Genomic DNA, 20,522 nt, shown 5'->3' on the forward strand with positions numbered 1-20,522 from the left:
CGGCCCCTGACCTACAGCCAGCAAGGAGCATGAGCAAAGGCCAACCTCGGTTGGGGCAGTTAGTGAGCCCCTGAGGTTTGGGGACTGACATTGCAGCATAACCTGGCACAAGTGACCTGGGCATGAGAAACCAGAGGAGTTAAATCAACAAGAAGCTGGTCAGTAAAAGTATCTCAGCTTGAGGCATCAGCCGTGACTTAAGAATGATCTGTTCCTAGAAATGGCCATCGCCATCTTGTCCCTGCCTCCTGTGCACCTGCTTCCGCACAAGCTGACCCCACTTCTTAAACCTCAAACTGGTCCCATTTATGGTGTCTCCTGGGAGCTGTCAGTATCACCCCTGGTCCCTCCCGGTTCCTGCAAGCTGGAGCCACCTCTGCTTGTCCCCATGACAGAGCCTCTACTCAGTGTCATGGGGAAATCAAGTTTCCCTACAGAGGAAAACACCCAGTTCTTCCCGTCTGTGTCCCTTCCCTGTGAGTGTCTCTTACTGTTGCCACAAAACACTCACTTCTGGTCACCATATATATGGGGGGCATCCCTGGTGGCTGGTTCCTACAATTTCACTCAATTCTGACACTATCTGGAATTAGCGTCAGACCCCACAGGTTAGGGGTCAGTCCAGAGGGGAAGACGGACAGTATGGGATAATCACACACTTACTTTATGTGAACACAGGTAACTATGCCGACATCACCCAGGAGAGCACATTACCTATGCACCTGACCCTTAGGTTGTCCTGGATGACAAAGGACTCTGAGGAAGCCATGTGTTCGCTGGAAAGGCAACTATGATTGGCATTAACTAGGATGGGGGTGTGGGGCGGGGACTGGGGGGAGCAGAATTGCCTCCATGGCGACATGGCGGGGATCCTGAACAGGCCAGCTCTGCTGGGACAGCCAGGGCCTCCAGCACGGTGTGCACCCCGGTCCTGCACAAGGGTCCCAGGCAGTGAAGGTCCTCAGGGCCACAGAAAACCCAAGGGGACAAGACAGGCTTGCAGCTGGGTGGTTTGGGGCAATCTGTGAGGGTGCAGTTTCTGAGGACCTAGAAGGAGGACGTGGACGGTGAAGGCCAGTCCTTCAGGCGGTGGAGGGCGGAGGGAAGTGGTTTTAGCCCCTGCTCTGAGGATCTGCTCCCGCCACTCCCCCCACGCCCCCTGTTCTTAGACCCAAGGACATTCCTTTGCTGCCACAGGTCTGCTTCTCCGTGCGAGTGTCCCGGTGGCCCTCGGAGGGTGAGGGGGCCGCTTCCGCGGTGACACCCAGCCCTTCGGCCCGGGCTCCGGGAAGTGTGCGCGCAGGAGGCACCGTGTGAGCGGAGCAGAGCGGAGTACAGTGGGCTGGGGCCGGCGTGGGGACCGAGGGCCCGGGCTGCCTCCCTGACGGCCCTGTGCTGGGAAGGGCAGGGAGTCCCGCGGGAACAGCCGCGCGCCAGCTGCGAGACGCCGTCCGCGCGGGCCGAGGCCGCTCTCTCCGCCGGCGACCTCGCCGAGGCCCTGGGAGCCGGCGCTGCGGCACCTGCCACCGCCTCTGCGCACAGTGTCCCGGAGGCGGTCCTGCCCCGCGGGGCCCCAGGAGCTTCAGCTCCGCGAGGAAGGGCCCGAGGACGCCCGGGACACCACCGAGGGCGGGCCCGGGGCGGGAGCGCGGCCGATAGAGAAGCGTCCGCAGGGACACCCGAGCCAGAGGGCGAAGGGGCGGGAGTAGGGGCGTGCCCGTCCGAGGGGGCGTGTCTGCCGGGCCGGGGGCGTGTCCCGGCCGCGGGGGCGTCTGGGGGCGTGTCTGCCCGGCCGGGGGCGTGCCCGTCTACGGGGGCGTGTCCCGGCCGCGGGGCGTCTGGGGGGGGCGGGGCCGGCCGTCCAGAGCCGGAAACGCGCGGGTCGGGGCGGCGGGGCGGTGTCAGCTGCGAGGTCGCGGTTGGGGTCGCGGTGCGGCACCTGCAGGGACGCCTGGGCGCCGGGGTGAGGCGGGGACCCCGGCCGGGGCCCCTCGGGACGGCGGACCCTCCGGGGTGGGGTCGGCGGGTCCGAGCTCGGGGTCAGGGATTTCGTCCATTTTCAGGGAGACGCGGGGCCTGGCGCCGGACCCTGGAGGCTTCGTGCCCCGGAGCGCGTCGTCGCCTGGCTGGGCGCGCCATGAAGCCCGCGGCCGCCCGCGGCCTGCTCCTGAGCTCCCTCTGCCTGGCGCTGTGCTGCCGGGGCGGCGCGCGCGGGTCCCCCACGAGGTGAGCCCGGAGCCCCGGAGTGCGTGCGGCGGGTCGGGGCTGGCGCAGGGCGGGGTCCGGGTCGGGGCCAGGGGCCGGGGTCCGCGTCGGGCCCGGGGTCGGCGTCGGGGCGGGGGTCCGGGTCGGGCCCGGGGTCGGCGTCGGGGCGGGGTCCGGGTCGGGTCAGGGGTCCGCGTCGGGCCCGGGGTCCGCGTCGAGGCTGGGGTCCGGGTCGGGGCCGGCAGGGCGTCGTAGCGGCGCACGTCTGGGTTGGACGCGGCGCTGCTTCCTCTTCGCAGCCTCCGCGCCGGCTCTTCCTACCCCCGCCGGCGTTCGGTGCGGCCGCTCCTCTGGGCTGGGGAGCGCGTGTGGAGTCTCTTGCTTCCTTGTAGGCGGAACCGAATTCCGGGCACCGGATTGTAATTTTTTCTTCTGTTTACTTTGGGCAGTGATTTAGTATTTAATAAAGGCTTTCGTTCTTGGGGCGCCTGGGTGGCTCAGTGGATTAAGCCTCTGCCTTCTGCTCAGGTCATGATCTCAGGGTCCTGGGATCGAGCCCCGCAGCAGGGAGCCTGCTCCCCCCCCCCCCTCTCTGCCTCTCTGCCTCCTTGTGATCTCTGTCAGATAAATAAATAAAATCGTAAAAAAAAAAAAAGGCTTTCGTTCTTACATAGTAGGTGAGGGAAAAGCAATGACTTTGTTTTTCCTGTTTTATCATCTACTTGAAAAGGTAACATTATAGTTCAGCTTTCCCAGAAAGCCTATTTTCTAAAAAAAACCCAGCTGCATTTATTAATGGATTCGTTTTGGCCATCAGGTTAAGAGTGTATCATTGGAAAGGAGGTGTGGGGTCCTGGTTGAGTACCAGCCACTGGTTCATCCGGGTGTGTGACCTTGGAGCTCCCTGGGTGACTTTGCTCAGCTGTCACCTGCCTCCTGAGCATGGATTCGAGGAGAGGCAGGATGTGCGTAGAACCCCGCCTGGCCAGCAGCAGCCAGTAAATGTCCATGAAGAGCTGACGCTCTAATCTGTGGTCCCCGCCACGCCGCTCCCTTCACAGTGCATGCGCTGGTGTAGTCGGACAGCCGTGGTGGCGAGGCGTGGTCTGGAGAAAACAGCTGGTTCAACCCTCCAGGACGGAAGGGGTCCGCAGGGGTTTCCCGCGCGCCGGCTGGGCTGACAGCTGGGTGACTCTCCCCTCCTCCTCGGCCTCTGGCTTCTCTCTTCACACTCTGGTCTGCGCTGCTTTGCAGGAGGTTCCCGTACGCCCCCAGCGCTCTTACTGGACTGTGTGTGGCCCTTGTGTTGCAGAAGTTCCCAGTCTTGATAGATTCACGGGACACAGTGTGTTCCTCCCTGGAGGAATTCTTCCCTGGAGGAACGGGGTCTCCTTCCCTGGCTGTAGCTTTAATCCCATAGCCTCAGTTTCCACCTAAACGAGGGTTGTATACCCTGAAAAAGCAGCTTCTGACACTCGTCCCAGCTCTAGTTCTCGTGCTGCAGCTCGTGCTGCGTCTATACTGAGTGTGGCACACAGCCACGCTCTTGTAACATTGGGTTGTGATTCTGTGCTGATTCAGCACGACTGCCCTCTTTACAGAAGCCAGCGTGTGAGAACTTGGTCCCGCTTTACTTTTGAATCATTCCTTCCAGAATCTAATGGAAGTGTCTGCTTGGGTGATGTCCCTGTGTGGCTGCTGGCGTTTCCGTCTGTCGTTATCCATCCTGCTTCAACCTGTTTGCAGACACAGCTCCCTCCGCTCACCTGAAGGTCCTAGAGCCAGGGGAGGGAGGCATGCGGGGCGTGCGGGTCAGGTGGGGCATGGCCATGCTCCGGACTGAGTCCGAGGGAGCACTGTATCTGGGGGAGCACTGTGGAGCCGGCCGCCTGCACCTTCACTCCAGTGGGCATAGGGCACTCAGCCCCTCATGCTAGTTCAAGTCGTGTTTTGCTGCCAAGTGAGCCACACGGAAATTCAGGTTTGGGGGCCTTAACGGGTTTCGCAGACGTGGCTAAAAGACGATGGTGCTTCTGTTTCTACACTCGTGACCAAGCCGAGGAGGAAGACCACTTCGGGCTTCCTTCCCCCTTTCCCTCCCGGCCTCTGCCTCCCTTCAGTGAGGCCTTCCCAGGCTTCCTGGCTCAGATTTCAGCTCTTGCCCCCCTGCCAGCCTGCCTGTCCTCGTGCTGGCTCCTATTTCTTTATCACTGTCACTGTGGGCACCACGTGTGTTCTCTTAGCGACCGTGGTCACCATCTCCCTCCCTGGTACACGTGCATCACGGGGAAGGGACTTGGGCCCTTGCCCAGGACAGCGCCCCTGTCCCTCGGTGGGGCCTGGCCCATGACAGTCCCTCAGTGTTGGCTGAATGCATGACGGTGTAGACAGACTGATAGATGAAGTTTTCTTTAACTTTAGAACGGTTCTTGAAACATAAATTCCTTGTCTTCCAGCAGTGACAATCATGAGTGGAAAAAACTAATTATGGTTCACCACTGGCCTGTGACAGTGTGCAAGGTGAGTTTTTCTGCCTCGACTGGGCCCGTTCATCTGGTGAAGCCCCGTGCAGAGTGGGTTTCTGTATCCACGTTTCCTCGCGGAAATGTGTCATTTGTAGTCCTCTGGCATGTCTGTCCTAGCTGCTCTCTGTCTCTGGGTCCAGTTTCCTAAACTTCACACCTCATTGTCGCTTTCTGCCTTTAGGGCTGTTGCTGCGCAGGCTAGAGCAGCGTGACCAGCTTTGGGTGTCACTGCAGACCTGGCTCCCCACCCCGGCAGCGGGGCCTCGCGGGAGCCTGAGTTCCTGTGGGCAGGGCCCTGTAGGGAGCTCCCGTCTTGGGTAACACCGGAAGATCTGCCTTTGGGGCAGGGAGTGGGGTCATTTGGTGGCCGAGGCATTTCTGCGACAAAATGTGGGTGTGTTCCTGTGCAGGGACTGCATCCATGTATGGAAATGTGTTCTGACCTTGAGGCTTCAGAAATTAGATTTTTTAAAAATCTTCTGCTCATGAAGTCTCATTGTCAGGGAATTAATTTCTCTACAAGATGCCCAGGACAAGGGGTCCCGGTACTCTGGCCCTGGTGTCATCCTGGGGAGTGGAGGTATCTCTGGGCTCCTTCCCTGTGTGTGTGACACAGGCGTTACAGGGAGAAGCTGGTGTCTCTTTCTCCACAATCCTGGGCCCCAGTTGTCCCCTTAAAGACTCATCTGAGACACTGGGCATGGGGCCAGTAGAAGACTCCCCCCAACTCCGGCCATGGGCCCTGACCTTGCTCTCCGCCAGTCAGGCACCTGTGGGAAATGGGCCCCCCGCTGGGACTCTGCTGTCCTGCGGAATGAACTTGGGGTGTCGGGAGAGGGGAGGCACACGCCCCCGCTCTGACGCTGAACCTCGTTGCCGTGCTCTAATGCCCTCTCGGCCTGCGGCAGGGACCTCTCTCGCCGCCTCGCGCCAGTGTCCTAAACCAGAGCCTCCCTAATTTCCAGACCAGCCTGGGGCAGAGCTGCCACCCCACAGAAGGTGATCCCGACAGGAAAGGCTTGAAAACCCGCCTGGAGCCTCACCTGTTCCTTACCAGACCCCCACACCTGCTTTTCGGGGGCTCATTCCCCACCACGGGGCATCGGGCCCGAGTCTGTCCTACCTGGTCCCACAGCCGTCCACACGTTTCTCGGTAGTCGGGTACTTCGCAAGAACTCCCCATTTAGCTAAACAGTTGGGAGGTCCCTGAGGGGCGCTGCTCAGCTTTTCTCTCTGTGAGGTCACCTCTGTCGTGTTCTCCTCACTTTGGTGTTTTCGCGCCCGAGCGCTCCAGTTTACGTTGTCCAACGTTCACGCTTGAGTGTGTCGCTGACACATCTGGCCCTGGTGGCTGAACCCACTCATCTCACGGGGACCGGGAACCCTCGCACGTTTATGGTCACACGGGAAGAAGATGAACGGGCGGGTGGGAGCATCTCCGTCCGATGGACTTAATTTGAGAACACATTTAAAAAAAAAAAAAAAAGCAAAACTCAGTTTTTAATTATGTTACATAATTGGGGATCGGGGCCTCCTTCCGGTCGGAGCCCCCGCGCCCGTGTCGCTCCTCGGGGCCGCGCCGGAAGCCGCAGTGAAGGAGCCGCGGATCACAGATGTGCTCTGTGTCTTTTCGCTGCAGGAGGTGGAGAAGGACTGCAGAGACCCTCCGGATTACTGGACCATCCACGGATTATGGCAAGGCCCCGCGCCGTTCACGTCCCGCTAGCCCACCTGAAAGCAGCTTGAGGCTGGTCCTAAGGGTTCCACTAGTGGTTTTCGTTGGGAGTTTAGTCAGTGGACCGAATCCTTACTTACAGTATCTCCGCTGTTTGTACAGTAACCCCGATCTTGTGGTTGCTTAGTTCTTTTTTGGTAGAACAGTGACAGCCTGGCTTACATACGCTTGTAGGGACTCTGGGTCCAGGCTGGGATCCCTGAGCCTCTCATTGTGTCCTTCTTTGGGGGCAATAAATAGATGCTTAGAAATGAGTGAGCGTGTGTGCGCTGTGCACACGTGTTGTGTGTACTACACGGTGCGCATGTGTGCTGTACACACGTGTTGTATGTGCGCGTGTGTGTATTTACACAGTGCGTGTGTCACATTTACCGGATTCGTCTCAGGTTTCGCGTGCATTTTGTGCACTTTTTCCTTCTTCATGCGTGTATTTGTCATGTTCAGCTGTGTCCTTGAGTCAGCCTGTCAGCGGGACGCCTCTTGTCCTGCTGCTCCTGTGGGAGGAGGGGCCGTTGTGGTCTTTGCCGGCACATGTGTGTTCCTCCAGATTGGGGGTCTGTGGGCAGCAGATGAAGCGGGGGCCGGGGCCGTGATCCGACCCTGCGGTCTCCGGGAGCTAGGCTTCCTCGGGTCGTGCGGACGTCCGTGCTGCAGATGCAGCTCAGAGGACAGTGCACAGTGCTGTCCTGGCGGGGGGCTGCCCTGGTCAGGGTGCAGGGCCTGCGGACACGGAGACACGCTGGCAGTCTAGGAAGTCGAGTTGGTGGCCTGGAGAGCTCGGCTGCATCTGCGGACCGGGACTGACCTGTGCAGAACTAGACGTGGGGAAGCAGGGAGCGGATCGTGCTTGGGAATTTAAGAAGCCGTACTCGCTGGGCCTGGGTCCCTGTGTGAGCGCGGTCTGTACGCTGGTCCCTGAGCCCGTCCTCCCTTAGAGAGAGGGAGATGCACTGGTGCCTGTGGCCTGAGGTTGGCAGAGGGAGAGTGCAGGCCCGCGCCCGACTCCCGAGCTCCCCCTACCGGCTGGCTTCACTTGCTTCCTGGGGAGAGCGCCCTGTTGGCCTGGCCCCGGGAGGGCTCTCTGGTCACCCTACCCGGGCTCTTCCTTAAGGGACTCCTGTGGCCTTAGAGCGTCTCAGCCTTTGACCCCCGCAGACGCTAAGGGACATGTCTCCTGCCGTGTGGAGCCTCAACGAAGACTAACGTCTGTTGTTTCCTTTTGATTCCAAGGCCCGATAGAGCAGAAGAGTGTAACGGATCGTGGCCCTTCAACTTTGAAGAGATCAAGGTAACGCCCCCTTCCGTCGCCCCTGCTGGTGCTGCCCTCGGTTAGCCCCTCGCACGTGTGTCCTCCACGGCGTGTGCTCACGTGAGGATCTCGCTCATGTTCCCAGGATTCAGCCCTGGCACTTCTCTCGCATTTCTGGATCCATGAAACACTCCTGCTCGTTCAGTGCAAACTGCCCTTTCTCCCCTGCCTGGTGCCCACGACACCAGACGGGACCTGTGTGAAGTGACAGCAGACCCCGACGGGTCCCCACTGGCCCACATTAGTCCCAGGGTCCCCGTGCCTCCCGGTCAGCATTTCTAGACCACTCTGGCTCGGAGGACAGGCAGGGGTACCACGCCTGGCCTTTCTGGCTGTGGGGGGTGGGCTTCCAGCGAGGGCCTCTGAGCAGAAGGAATGGGCCTTTCCAGAACAGAAGCCTGTGTGACGGAGTAGCCCAGGGAGCGGCTTTGATGAGTGCTGCTGGCCGACGCGCTCTTGAGACACCGTGCCGTGCGTGTGACCAGTCCCCTGTCTGGTGACGAGGACCTGGATTCATGGGGCAGGGCCTGCCAGGGCACTGGGCCTCCCTGAAAACAGGAGGTAGTGTCAGGATTTGCTAGAATGGGGGTCTTTGCCATGAATAGACGGCCCCCAGAGGGGCATGGCAGGACATTCCAGACCGTTCACATGTTCTCGTCCACAATATACTCTCCTCTTTCCTTCCTGTGAGGACCCCCACTGGCATGGGCCTGGAGGCCTGAGTCTGAGGACCGTCGGTAAGAATTCCTAGTGCACCCCAAAGCCTGGCAGCGCCTCGTTCCTCAGACACACACGTCTGCCTTCCTGGACTCTCTGCAGCTTGCCTCATGTCACGGGGATGTTCCTGGTCAGAGTCTCGTGACCCGACAGTGGAACTGCAGATTCTTTGACATTGTACTGAGGGCCTCTGGCATTCCCGCTGGAGTGGGAAAGCGCCTCGGCTGCCGTGTTCATTTGAGAGCTGCCGTGGGGGACCGGCCAGGGCGGAAGAGCCGAATGGGCAGAGGCCGTGGGAGCGGAAGGCCGGAGGGGCCACAGAAGTCGCCTGAACGGGGCTCGGTGCCTCGCTGGGACAGAAGCTCCAGTGGGGCTCTGGCTAGGGGTTTGGCTGGGGGTGTCCTTCTTCCCGACGGGGCCGGGCTTTGGCACATGTGCGGGTGACAGTCGGCTTTGGACGTGTTGAGTTTGACGTGCCCTGGAAACGTCCAGGGGGGCTCCGTGGGTCTGTAGGAGAGTGGTCTGGGCCAGAGGCGAACTTCGGGTGTGATCCGTGCACAGACGTATGGCGCACAGAGGTGTGAGCGTGGACAGGGTGGAGAAGCAGGACCAGCCCGGAACAGAGACTGGGGCGGGGGGGCGGTGCGTGTGATGAAGCCGCCAGTGGAGGGAGGGGAGGACAGGAGCCCGGAGAAGGGGATTCCCGAGGGCGTGCTAACAGGGTTCGTAAAAGCAAGGCTGAAGATGCCCTTTCAGTGGAGCGGCCTGCCGGGCACCGGGGAAGGTGGCCACAAGCCGCTCTCTGTTCAGACACTGTTGGTTTACTTGTTCTGTCCCAGAAAGCCCAGTTTAGTGTTGGTCCCCAGGAAAGTGGCCTGCTCCCCGCTCCTGTGGGGCTGGTGGGAGCTGAAGCCCGAGTGTGGGCAGTGCAAGGCCGGGGACATACAGACAAGGAGGCAGACCGCTTCCTGGGAAGTTTGCCATGGGGGCGTGAGGACAAGGCTTACTGGCAGGGGAACGTGAGGTGTGTCCCGTTGTCTGGTGACGGGCACGTAGTGACGGGTGGTGGCAAATACGGGAGAGCGAGGTCACCCGGAGTCTGTCTAGACGATGTTTTAAGTGAACGTTGTTTCCGGCCTGGTGAGTTTGGAGAAGTTGAGAAGTAAACCTGGGCGCCGTGCGGTTTAGGGCAACTGTCTGTACAGTTTAGGGGGCCCTTCTCCCGGCCCAAATGAGCTCTACTTGGGGGAAAGGAGAGCCTGAATTTTGTGGTGCGTGTTTTAATCTGTGGATGCTACTCCTTCGAGCAGAAATCTAAAGCTGAAAAATTGAGTGGCACGTCCCATATATGTCCCCCAGCACACCGCGTCCCCTGCAGTTGACATGCCTGTCACAGGGTCGTACTTCATTGGTAGCACACACTGCGGTTCCCGTAGGCTCGCTCTGCGTCACGGAGGGTTATGGGTTTTGACAGATAACACGTCCCTCACTAGACCCTATGGAGGCATCTCACTGTCCTAAAATCCCTCCTCCTCTGCCTGTCCCCCTCCCCACCCCGGGCCCTGACTGAGCCTTTGCCGTCTCCGTACTTTAGTCTTGTCCAGAGTGGCCACATCAGGACTCACACGGCCTTTTCAGGTTGGCCTCACTGATGTGCACGGAAGGCTCTCCTGTGTCCCATCACAGCTGGATGGCCGCCTTCTTGTTAGAGCTATATCCCCTCGTCGGGCTGGACCGCCAAGTGCTTACCCACTCCCCTCTGAGCGCACCTGCTTTCCAGTGCACCCTCGTGATGAGTCACCTTGCACCTTTCTCTGTGTTGTCGCTTCCTGCGAGTGGGGACAGAATCGTCTTCCTCCCCTGAGTGTTACTGATCGGCTGAGGTCACTCCTTTTAACGTAATGGTGAATCAGACTGGCCTTCTAGGCGGCGAGGCCTTAGGTCATACGTGGATTTTTTTGTGTGTGCACAGGACTTCCTGCCTGAAATGAAGATGTACTGGCCCGATGTGATCCACCCACTAAACCACAGCCATTTCTGGTGAGTGCAGGGGCGCCGCAGCCTCAGGGGGGTGAGGGCACGGGGCTGGGGCGCGGGGACGGACCACAGGGCCGCTCTTCTGAGGTGCCAAGGGTGAACCACTTTTTATCTGGGAGACCCTTTTCGGGGCCTTCTCCAGTAAATGATAAATGTGGGCAAGGGGTGCCCGGGTGACCGAGTTTAGCGTCTGACTCTGAACCTCAGCTCGGGTCTTGACCTCAGGGTTGTGAGTTCAAGCCCTGCATTGACTCTGCGCGGGGTGTGGAGCCTGTTTGGAAAAAAAAACCCTGCAGGCACGTGGAATTTACGGACTGGCTCTCCGTCCGTGACTTCATTGGTCACTTCGCTTTACGCTCTCCTCTCCTGAGGTTTCATTAAGACAAACACTCGGGTACCGACGGGGCGCTCGCCGCAGTGCAGCAGGAGAGGATGTTTCTTAAAGACTTTGTGCTACTGCCACGAGATCCACCAAGGAAGAAAAAGAGGTCGAGGTCTTGTGCTACGACTTAGCGAGGACAGGGTCGGGTCCCACCTGCGGCTCGGTCCGCAACCTCTTCCAGAAACATCCTGAAGTGTACCAGGAACTGAGCCAAGGAAGAACACACTGTGTTTAACTCAAGGCAGCTCTTTAGGTCAGTGCTTGGGAAGAAGGTTAAATAACATTCCTTTCATTTATGTTATGATAGCCGGAAATAATCACTGTCTTGGCCTCACTCCGATGTGGCGGTTTACATTCAGGTCGCAAGTACTTAGATTTTATCCAAAATGGTTAATTCGGTTTGGAAATATTTTTGTCTAGAGCATTCAGGAAAAGACTTAAGTGGAGATGGAATCTTTCTGAAGCCACGGAGCGGCACTGGTGCCCGTCCCCCAGGTTCCCTGGTGCTTGGAACCCTCCCGGGTCTCTTGCACAGGAGAAACACGTGGAGTCCTGGAGAAGAGTGGCCCGGCTCTCCGACCCATGCTCTGCACAGACGTGTTCCCGAGAATGTTTTCCTGGAACTTGACGCCCAGCTGAGCTGCAGTGGGGGGATGGGAGGAGCTGGGGGACCCCTCTAGAGCACTTCACAGCGCACGCAGAAATGCCGAGTCCGTGCTAGGCACACAGGGTACGGGTTTCCATGCGTTCCGCTGTGTTCTGTGCCACAGCCGGTCTGCTTGTTGGTGCCGGGAGACTTACCAGTGAGTCGACAAATACCCATAAAGGTGGTGGTGGTCTGAGCTGGTCCTTGAACACGTCGTTGGAGCCCCGGGGCAGAGGAGGGTCCCGGAGGCCCTCTGGCCGGTCCAGCTCGGCTTCGTCGTCGGAGCCCCGGGGCAGAGGAGGGTCCCAGAGGCGCTCTGGAGGAGGGTCCCTGTCTGAAAACCGTCCTTGATCTTCCCAGAGAGGATCCAAGTCTGCAGAGTACACGGTCTTGGTGTTACTCCATGCTCGAGAAGGTTCTCTAAGATTAAATCTAATCACAAAATTAGCCATATTAAAAGGTACCATGGACACAGCCCTCTGCAAAGTAGGATTTCTGTTTGTTTTCTGATGCTTGTGCGAAGAAGAAGGAGAGTTGGGTGAGACCCACTGTAGCGAGCGGCCTCGCGGGGGGCGGCGTCCTGGGCCTCAACGTCCTGGAGGAGCCTCCACCTCTCATCCTGGAGGGTGGCCCCTGGGTCTGCTCGTGTGTCCCCCAGCAGGCGAGGGAACACCATGATGGGCACCTCTGTCTGGTCACTGACCATTTTGTGATAAATGCAAACTTTCCTGTTCCAAATGAGGTGGGGTTCAGTGTTGGACATACACTAATGATGCCCTAATGGATTCTGATCCTTAAGCTTGATCCAAACTGACACTTATCGAGTATTTCTTGTGTGTGGAGAGCCCCCGGGCTGGTGTGCAGGTTCTGTGCATGAGGCTCATTGCGCTGCGAGCTCCTCCTGTGGCAGGTTCGGAACAGTTCCAGCTCCACGGACACTAGGGCGTCTGCACCGCGGGTTCCATCTTCATCTCGTCAGAAAGAAATCCTTCTCCTGCTCTGCAGAAATAATTCACTCTGGAGGCTGTGGGAGAGGAAGAAAGGTTCCCACGCCGCTTTCTTAGGCTGAAGTGACTTGTCACTTCGCACGGGCCCTGTGCACCAGCCTCATGGATGTGCTGGTGTCGGCTCAGACCACAGGCAGCGTAGGTCCCCCTCACAAATGCCTCTTCTGCTCTCCTGCGCTCGCGATGGCGAACATCCGATGGGACAGCGGCCTGCGATTCTGGGGCGGTGCGCCCCGCGTCTGCGGGCTGTGGGGGTGGCTCTGCGGTGCAGCCAGACGAGGGCTGATATGGGGTCCAGAGAGCCGTTTAGGGGCAGACTCTGGGACTTGCTGGCTGGGTGGCCTCGCTAGCCCCCCTGCCTCAGTTTCCCCATTTCTGAGCCAGCAGTACGTTTGCCTTGCAGAAGAACGTGAAAGTTCTCGATAACCTGCGCTGCAATGTGGGGAGTTGTTATCTACGATCTTCTTCTTGAATCCGTGTCGCTGCTCGTGTGTTGTCCTGTTAGAGTTCTGTCGGGGGCAGATGAGGACACAGTGGAGAAGGGAGTGGGCCTGCGGCATCTCTCAGGAGGTCGTGTGGCTGCTGTCCTTCGCTCGCTGCTGAGGAAGGACAGGTCAGCGTCCCCGTGAAGCCGGAGCCCCCGCGGACACCCGTGCCGGTGGCCAGGGGCCTGCGTCATGGCATCTGCTCTTCCTCAGCTGTGGCTGTGCTGCATCGCCGAACCGAGTCGTCCCTGCTGGCGGTGGAGGCTGCAGGGACACGGCGTGCTCTCTGGAGACCAGACTGTGTCCCCTGGGGCCGCGTCCCCAGGCGCAAGGGACTCCCGCGTCATGCCCGATGCACACAGGGAGTCTTGTCTTCTTTCTTTGTAGCAGAAACCACATGCGCGTGACTACCCAGTCCTGGCGCGAGCTCTTCCTTCTGTATTTGTTTCATGACTTTTAACCAGAGATTTTTTTGTTAAAATACTCTCGTAGGAAGCATGAGTGGGAGAAGCACGGCACCTGTGCCGCTCAGCTCGACGCCCTCAACTCGCAGAAGAAATACTTTGGGGGAAGCCTGGGTCTTTATGAGAAGCTGGAGCTTAACAGGTAGGGACCCCCGGGGGCCTGGTGCTCACGGGCTGCGGAGCCATCCTGAGGAATCCTAGCGCCTCCCACCCAGCCCTCCAGGTCAGTCTGGGCCATGGTCACGTACAGCAGTCTTGGAGACGCAAGTACCTGTCTGGGCTCGGATGTCATCGGACGGCGAGGTGGCCCGAGGAAGCAAGACTGACCAAGGCATGCGTGTTTCAGCCGGGATTTTGGACAGAAGTGTGTTGCATTAACGTGGCAGGTTCTATACAGACCGCCCATCTCAGAGGGTTTGCATCTCTGCTCTCGGGCTTCTGGATCGAGCAGGAGGAGGTGGTGGGCAGGGGTCCTCGAAGCCTAGAAACTACCTAGACCTCGTAAATACCCCCTCCAGATGGCCCTGTGGAGGGCCAGGCCCCCTACCCCCACCCAGGCCATGACCGAGAGCAGGGGCGAGGCTGGCCATCCGCCATCTGAGTGTTCCTGGTGGCCAGTGTGGGAGGGATTCCTGCTTTCCTTCATCTGGGCCGTCACACGATAAACCTGCGACTGCGTTTTAAAGACCAGGACAGGCAGTTAGTGTGCTTTCGTCGGAGTGAGCCGGGTCCCGTCGGGAGCCTCTGCTGTTCACCCTCGTGAAAGCTGCTGCGTCACATCTGCTTAGAAAGTGCGGGAGCCCCCATCGGTTCTCTGCATGTGTCCTCTACGTCCTGCACACAGAGGCGCAGCCAGTCCCCCGTTTCACTGTGATAAAGGGGGTGGGGTCCGGTGTTGGCGTGGGAGGGGCGAGTGCCTATGGGGAGAACAAGACGCCCATTGTGCACCGTGCACAGTTTCTGCACCTTTGGGTCTGTCTGCCGAGCCGGAAGATGACAGAGGGGTCCCCTCGAGGGCCGGGGGTAACACTCCAGCCGCGCCGCCCAGCTCCTGCGGGCCATGCTTCTCTGCAGGCTCTTCCCACAGCAAGAGCAAGACCTTGGGGAGCATTTCCTTACCCCCAAAGTGTAGGGGATACTGAGCGCAGACATCCTTGACATCCGCGGGAGTGTGTCCGCGTGTGGCCGGGCAGAGCGCAGTCCATTTGGGAGCCGCTGTGGGAGGAGACTGCGCCCGGGGGTTCCTGATGCACGAGCAGCGCGAGCTCCTGCGAGCTCCCCGGGTCCTGTTCTGCTCAGTCAGGCAGGAAGAGGGCATTGAATGGGGACTGCTGGAAGGTTCTATCTACAACATCTAAATCGTCCCTCCTTCACCCGACAGCTATTTATTAAGTCCCCTGGCTTACCCTTGTTGAGTCTCTGTGGCTCTCGTGGCACACGCGCGTGCGGGAGTCCTGGTGCCGGGGTTCCTGCAGCGTCAGAAAAGCCGTGGCGGTCGCTGGGGAGCCTGCTTACTCCTCCTGCAGAGACGACTCCCTGCGGGGCCATAGGACGTGGGGAGAGAGTTGTAAGGAAATGACATTCTCTCCCCCGGTCCCCCAAGGAAAATCTAAAATCGCGGTACTCAGAAAATTAGGAAGTCAAAACATAAAATCCCTTGTATTTTTCTCTATATTATAAACCATCACTGCGGATATCTTTTTCTCAGAGGGAAGCTTGTCATATTAGCATAAACTAACAGTGTTTTACTCACTTTATAATATGAAGGTCACAAACCTGAAAAAAGGCGAGATACTGTGAATAGAAGATCTTTGATAACCTACAGACACAGGCCAGGGAATGGATGTCAAACTAATGGCAACACCGTAGAAAACAGTATAGACTAACCTGGGCTGAATGCCGGACTTCCCCAAGTATCTCTCTCTCTGCCTCACTTCCTTGGTGACCTGACTCGGGCTTTTCAGCAACACCGCCCAGTAGAAATACAATGCAGACCCCACACGTAACTTAAAATTTCCTAGTACCTCATTAAAAGGAGCAAAAAGAAAGCAACGAGATTGATTTTATATTATTTATCCCAGCATAGCTAAAATATTGTAACTTGAAATAAATATTTTAAAATTTGCAAAGTTTTACAATTCTGGAACCTTTGATATCTGGTGTTTATGCCGTACAGACAGTGTGAGAGCAGGCCGTGGGCATGTTTTGGTTTTTTAGGCTGTAAGGACCCTTGCCCACCACCAGCTCCTGCCGGGGCCGGGAGCACACAGCTGAGATCCAGCCACTGGGTGCCGCGCCGTCTGTGCAAACACTGGCTTGTTGACACATTGTATACTGTTGCCAGAAACCATAGCAGGAGGAGGCGTGCCCCGGGCAGGCTGGTTCCTTGGACAGTCCCATCTGACGATGCCCATGTCCAGAGAGGCAACCCAGGTCTCCCGTTGACTCCGGGGGCTGATGGCCTGGATAATCTAGGGAGGCATGCTGGGGACTCGAGTGTTGTTTTGAGACCATTAATCTGAGACTTGTTTATACCCCACGCCGTCATTTAACAGGTGAATTAGTCATATGGTATTTTGTTGGGACGGCTGGTCAAAACCATATGCTGAAGGAAATGATTCAAGTCTGTGGGTGTTGAATATATTTGAGGATTTGACCAAGTGTGGTTTTCTAGGATAAGCCTGGAATCCAGAATCCGTTGCTAACTGTGTTTTGAAACAGGCTTGGCAAAGTGGTGGTCACATGTGTGCCTGAGACAGGCTTGGCAGAGAGGTGGTCACGTGTGTGCCGTTACCGCAGTGGGGGTGGGCCGTCTGGCCATGTTGCGAGGGCGCAGGTGCTGGAGAGAGAAGGAGGGTCAGCAGCGAGTGAGCCATGGGCAGGGGCTGTCGGCGAAGCCCGAGAACCGTTGACTTGCTCTCCTTGTGCCCAGATTTATTGCCCAAAGCAATAGAAAATAAGTGCTTTCTTTTAAGAGTGTCTTCATTTTTATTAGGAAACAGGATGTTTAAGAAGAACAAGAAAAGAAAATGTACGGTATTATAAGGCTAATTTTTTTTATTTAAATTTTAGCATACTCCAAAAATTGGGAATAAAGCCATCTATCAATTACTACCAGGTAAGTCTTGCTTTCAGCTCCATAACCGCATGTGTATCTGCTACCTGAGGAGCACACAGGTACTGTGCAGCCTAGTCCACGCCAGGGTTTTAAAGGGCCTCAGACAATCCCCCTCCTGTTAGACTCTTATGGTTCCAGAGCAATTTTATTTAAGTCTTGCTTCCTGGTGCGCACTGAGTGGGATCCAAAAGCTACGTAAATGATGATTTTGAAGCCTCGACTCACGGTCCCTCGGTGAGGCACGTGCTCCCAGCTCGCACAGGGCTGGGGAGTAGGTGGTTCAAAAAGCACATTCTGTTTTATGATATTTTGTTCGATGAGGAGGCATAAGATTTGTTTTTGTTTTCGTGATAAAACTAGACATTTAAATAGCCCAGATCTTACTGTCTGGTAAGCATATACAAAAGGTAATCGCTTTCTACCCAGAAGAGCCTGTTCTTGTAAACAGAGTTTTCCTGGCTCACAGCCAGGCTGATTCCTTTACCATTGCTCGTGGTCACCCTCCATGGGCAGGTGTCCCCCCAGAAAGACACTGAGTGACCTTCGGAGCCTGGGTTCTGTCCTCTGGCCCTTTACCCAGTAAGCTGACTGACTCCTGGGTTAGAGAACATGATGCATTCTCTACTTAGGCTGATTTAATCTCCTGGGATTAAAAAAAGATTTGAAGTTACTGATTTTAGCGATCCAGGTTCCAGTCCCCTGCTAACACTGCGCTGTCACCTGGGCCTGTCACTCTCTGGCATCTGTGCTCCGCCGTGTGGCCGGTTCCTGCTTGAGCCGGATCTGGACGGGGTCTGGATTTTCCCTTTAATTTCCTCCTGCACCGAGAGTGGGGGTGGGAGGGAATGGTGACCCTGGGGAGACCGTGTCCGCTGCCTCAGGAAAGAGAGGGCTGGCAGGGCCCCCTTGTCCTCGGCGTCCAAGTTCAAGCAGGTAGGGTGACTGTGTTTACATTTTTGCCCAGCACGTGTCAGTCAGACTGCTGCTTTCAATGGTCCCGGACGGCAAGTGTCCTGGGCTCCCCGTGGGTGCTGCAGGTGCTCTGTTAGGTTCAGAAGCAGCAAGAGCTGAGCTCAGACGCGAGTCCCGGCCTTTGGAAGTGGGTCCGACTTACTGCACGCAGCAGGCTCTGGGTGTGGACAGAAGCACGGGGCAGCGGGGAGAACAGAGCCTGTAGAGCACGTGTGGGGGCCACTGTGGTCTGAGGGGGGAGCCCAGGTGGGTGACAGCCTCTCCCTGCCCTCTCTTGTCTGCGAGCCTGGAGTGCCCGAGGACGGTGCCCTGTGGTCAGCCGTGCGGGTTGTGAGTGCGGAAGCCGAGTGTGCCGTCTACCGGAGCCCTTACACAGCCTCTGTCCCCGTAATTCTAATGCGTTTGATTCCATTTCAGATTTCAGATATTAAAGACGCCCTTGCCAGCATGTACGGAGTTGTACCAAAAGTGCAGTGTCTTCCTCCAAAACAGGTCAGATGTGCTCTGTTTCACTGCTCATTCTGTCTTTATCAGGAAGACAGGTTTTCAACATCCATGTGGTCACTGTAGAGTTGCCAGGGGCAGAGGTGTGTGTGTGTGTGGGAGTGTGAGCGCACAGGCAAATCCTGCGTGTGCTTTAAAATCGCAGTTGGTTTAACCCAGATTCAGAGGGGTACCTGCACCCCAGTATTTACAGCAGCATTATCAACAATAGCCCCGCTGTGGAAGCAGCCCAAGTGTCCATTAGTAGATGACTGGATGAAGAAGATGCGGCCTCTGTTCCCTGTGGAATATTACGCAGCCATCAAAAAGAATGAAATCGTGCCATTTGCAATGATGCGGATGGAGCTAGAGAGTAAAATGCTGATCAGTGTGTGAGGCAGAGAAGGACGGATACCGTAGGACTTCATCATACGTGGAATTTAAGAAACAGAACAGATGAGCAAAGGAAAAAAAAAGAAACAAACCAAGAAGCAGACTCTTGACTCTAGATAACACAGTGCTGGTGATTAGCGGGCTGGGTGGTGGGTGGGGGAGCAGGCGATGGGGGTGAGGGGGGCACCTGTGACGCACGGAAGTGGTGAGTCCCCGTCTCGCACACCTGACACTGACAGGACATTGTGCCACCCGTACTGGAATTAAAAAAAAATTATGCACACGCATAGGCACACGATTGTCCTTCAGTGCCGTGCTCAAACAGTCTGTTTCTCAAGACTTCTCTCCCACAAGAAGGGGCAGCGGGGCAGGAGCCGGAGGCGGCTGTAGGAAGCAGGTCTGCGTTAGGGATTTCTTGGGCTTTGTGTTGTCGGTCTCAGTCTCCACACGCATTTATCTAGTGTGCAGACGGACTCTCATTTCTTTTGTCAGCTTTGATAAGACTTTAATTCTTTTTGAGCAGTGGGGTTCCCTGACCTACTTATTCTACAAAACTGCTTCTCCCGGTGATGCTGTGATGTGTATGCCACAGGCACACAGTTGCACGTGTCTGAGGTTTGAGCGGTGTCCCTGTCACCCAGGGCCGCCAGGCTGGCACAGGGGACGTCTGGGTGGTGACTGGGCTCTGAGCCCCACGGCCCCCTGCGGGTCACTGCGGGGGGTGGAGGCTCGTTGCTGGCCCCTGGAATCCCCCCTTGTCTCTTCAGGTTCTGAGGCCTGATGACCACAGAGCAGGGGACCCCCGAGATCCGGATTCTCAGGCATTTCTCATTTTCTGGGTTTTAGGGGGAGGAGGTGCAGACGATCGGTCAGATCGAGCTCTGCTTCACCAAGGACCTGCGGCTGCGGAACTGCACGGAGCCGGGGGAGCTGGGGGAGTCCGGGAGGGCCTGGGGCCCGGGGCTGGAGGTCTGTGAGGACGGCCCGGCCTTCTACCCGCCGCCACCGCAGAGCGCTCGCTGACGCCCCCAGGCCACCGGGACGTTATTTCTAAAAGCTGGAGAGAGTCACAAACCGCTGCTTGTCAGAAAGCAGCCGCCAGGTGAACTGTTTACAAGCGTCTCTACTGCACAAGCGTCTCTACTGCACAAGCGTCTCTACTTTATGGCTGTTCTGTGCTCCGTTTCCCCGCACGCCCATGAGCTGACTTCATGGCACCTATGAGTCTGGCCCAGCATGGGTGCGCGGAGAGAAAGGAAGTCTCCACGCCCCGGTAAGGGCTTTGTGTTTGGAATAAAGGATGTGGATTTTCTTTTTCCTTTATTAAGGTCTTGGGCGTCTTAGACACAGCAGGGGCCCTTGGAGATGAACACACGGTGGGGACTCGGAACAGCTCTTGCCTGTCCCTCTAAGCGGCAGCCTTCTTGGTGCGGGGGTCGCGGGGACATGCCAGCCTGTTGTCAGGCCAGGAGGAGGCCAGCAGCGGGTGGCTGTCCCACCTCCTAGCTCAGGACCTGCTCACCCATGTCCCCTCAGTGGCCTGGTGTGGGCAGGAGAGGTGCCCCGAGGGGCTGCAGGGGACAGGCCGGCCAGCATCCCCACCCAGTCCGGTGTCGCTGAACATCAGCCCGGAGTCGGTTTGGGGTCCCCTCTGTGAGCAGGTAGCCCAGCTGCCACAATGTGGGGCTGCTGGTGAATGGGACTCAGACGTGCGGTGACACAGTTTGGCCCCGGGGGCAGCGGCTTGTCCCCCGAGAGATCACGCCTTCCTCTTTGTGCCAGAGCCGCTGAGCAGGCTCCCCACCCGCCGCACCGCACCTTCGTCTGTGGAGTGTGGACCCTGACGGGCCGCTGAAGCGCGGGAAACCCCCTTAACACGGCCTCTCCTTGCTCTTGGCCCTTCTGAAATGGAAGTTTCAAAACTTCTCCTTGGTTGGCCTTTGGCTCTGGGGGTTAAAGCTGAACCTGTCTGTCTGTCTTAATCAGGTTGATGCCGTCCTAGTTCTTTTATTCATCGAACACTTGGAATTGAATTGACTCTGGG

At 57.6% G+C, this 20,522-nt stretch overlaps 1 protein-coding gene across 2 annotated transcripts; it reads left to right on the top strand.

The window, feature by feature from the left end:
- The first annotated feature begins 1,858 nt into the window (after positions 1–1,858).
- Positions 1,859–19,801, top strand: RNASET2 (ribonuclease T2). 2 transcript variants are annotated; one of them, XM_059176547.1, is made up of 10 exons: positions 1,859–1,963; positions 2,064–2,226; positions 4,662–4,725; positions 6,370–6,425; positions 7,696–7,753; positions 10,464–10,531; positions 13,541–13,654; positions 16,585–16,630; positions 18,020–18,094; positions 19,325–19,801. In XM_059176547.1, the coding sequence occupies exons 2-10, from the start codon at positions 2,138–2,140 to the stop codon at positions 19,499–19,501; spliced, it is 747 nt and encodes a 248-aa protein (XP_059032530.1). In that variant the 5' UTR covers positions 1,859–1,963; positions 2,064–2,137; the 3' UTR covers positions 19,502–19,801. The 2 variants fall into 2 exon arrangements, with proteins under 2 accessions (XP_059032530.1, XP_059032531.1); XM_059176548.1 differs by having other exon boundaries at positions 1,882–1,963; positions 2,045–2,226.
- Positions 19,802–20,522: the final 721 nt, after the last annotated feature.

The sequence above is a fragment of the Mustela lutreola genome, chromosome 6, assembly GCF_030435805.1.
Source record: "Mustela lutreola isolate mMusLut2 chromosome 6, mMusLut2.pri, whole genome shotgun sequence".
NCBI lineage: Eukaryota > Metazoa > Chordata > Mammalia > Carnivora > Mustelidae > Mustela > Mustela lutreola.